Source organism: Atta colombica, unplaced genomic scaffold (genome assembly GCF_001594045.1).
Source record: "Atta colombica isolate Treedump-2 unplaced genomic scaffold, Acol1.0 scaffold1, whole genome shotgun sequence".
Classification (NCBI taxonomy): domain Eukaryota; kingdom Metazoa; phylum Arthropoda; class Insecta; order Hymenoptera; family Formicidae; genus Atta; species Atta colombica.
In genome coordinates this window covers 4,073,424-4,075,142 of record NW_017259183.1, presented here as the reverse complement: position 1 = coordinate 4,075,142, position 1,719 = coordinate 4,073,424, and the positions used below count along the sequence as shown (strand labels likewise).

Genomic DNA, 1,719 nt, shown 5'->3' with positions numbered 1-1,719 from the left:
GTTCCGTCTTCTTGCTTTCAGTCGGCAAGTAATTAGAAGCTGAGCCTAATTATGATGGTAGAACGCATGACTTATGGAAAAAATCGGCAGTGCGCGTCGGTGGGAGTTATTATGATGGTTATTAGTCTGGCGTGGGGCTAATTTATGAAAGCCATTAAAAACGAACGCCTGATTAAAACTCACACTGATATTTTATGTTCCGCCTGGAAAGAATTATCGTATACATACTTTATACTTTATACAAACGTATAAAATATCCTTTTGGTCTTCGAAAAAAGTCTAGTAAATTCTGAATAGTGGAACGCGGATTAGTGTAAAGGATGAACGCGGTGCGAGAAACTAATTTAATCAGCGATAATTATGTTTCTCTTTTCTTGTGTCTTTCCTTTCTGAGAGAAATCTTTTGTACAGTAGTATCTTACCTTTGTTGCGTCCAAATGTTATATATTATATAATGATATATTTTTTAATAAATTCAAGGTTAAATTTTCTATATGAAATATTTTCTTGTATTAATTATGATGGATTTGGACTATAATTTTCGTTAAATTTTATTGAATCTTTTATCAAAGAAGAAAAAAATTGAATTTAATTTTGATTCGAAAAATCTATTGTTAAGATTTTATGCGAAGATGTAGGATACTTTGTATATCTCACATCATATGACGAAGGAAGGAACATCACATTTCCAACACGTGAAATATTCAACCGATTCTCCCCAGATGAACGAATGCGAGTTACCGTGAAATGAAAAGATGAGACTCGCAGTGCGAGAAGGTGTGTGAGGACGCGGGGTTTCACGACGAAGGGACGAAGAATCTGTGGAAGAATTGATGCTGCACGAGAGATATATCTCCGTGAGAAAAGTTCGGCGTTTTACCAAGCGCATGTATTGCCTGTCTTATTAAGCGGACAGCGCGAGCGGCGAGGAGGACTTTGCGGTTTTCGCGCGAGAAAGAGTATTCAACCGAAAATGACGTCTCGATGCCGCGCAGGCGGTGGCGAGAATCTTTCCGAGGAATTGGGGACCGAGGATGAGGGGACTAACGGGAACAATTTTGAGCCCCTGAGCGATTCCTGCGGCGAGAGCGATATGGAGGGTCTCGATCTCTCCCTCTTCGAGCCGCAGGTCGACACCGCTTCCTGGTGCGACAGCCGCATCCATGCTGGAACTCTTCATATTTTGGTCCATTACTGTGGTAAGCTGAGCCTGCATGATATATATATATATATATATAACATATTACACATACACACACACACACACACACACACAAAAGTGTGACTAACGTAAGATTTTTTAATGGCTTGTGATTTATTTAATTTGTAACTTCAACTTCTTTTTTTTATATTAAATTTATGGAAGTTTTATTGTTAAAAGTTAGCAATCGATGATAATTATATTTTATTGTATGTGAAAGTTTTTATCAAATAATTACTAGTTTTGTTAATTAAAAAACAGTTCTTACAATATGAGATATCAGGATTTTCTTAAAGATGATCTTATAACAAGAAATCAAAGAAAGAAACAAAAAAAGGCTTTCTATAATAAACTTTTACTACACAAAAATAGGAATATGGCAAATTTCAATCTTTAATTATAATTTAATACATATTAAATATATATTAAAGATATCATTTTAATGACCTTGTCATTTCAAAACACAATAATTCTAAGATTAGAAATCAATTACGATTAACATATCAAACGTATATATT

General features: G+C 35.0%; 1 protein-coding gene across 1 annotated transcript in view; it reads left to right on the top strand.

Moving 5' to 3' along the window:
* The first annotated feature begins 973 nt into the window (after window positions 1–973).
* Window positions 974–1,719, top strand: part of LOC108687702 — a 96,667-nt gene continuing 95,921 nt past the window's right edge. The window contains exon 1 of the mRNA XM_018193653.1: window positions 974–1,199. Coding sequence (XP_018049142.1) covers window positions 974–1,199 — 226 coding nt within the window. The remainder of the gene's footprint in view (window positions 1,200–1,719) is intronic.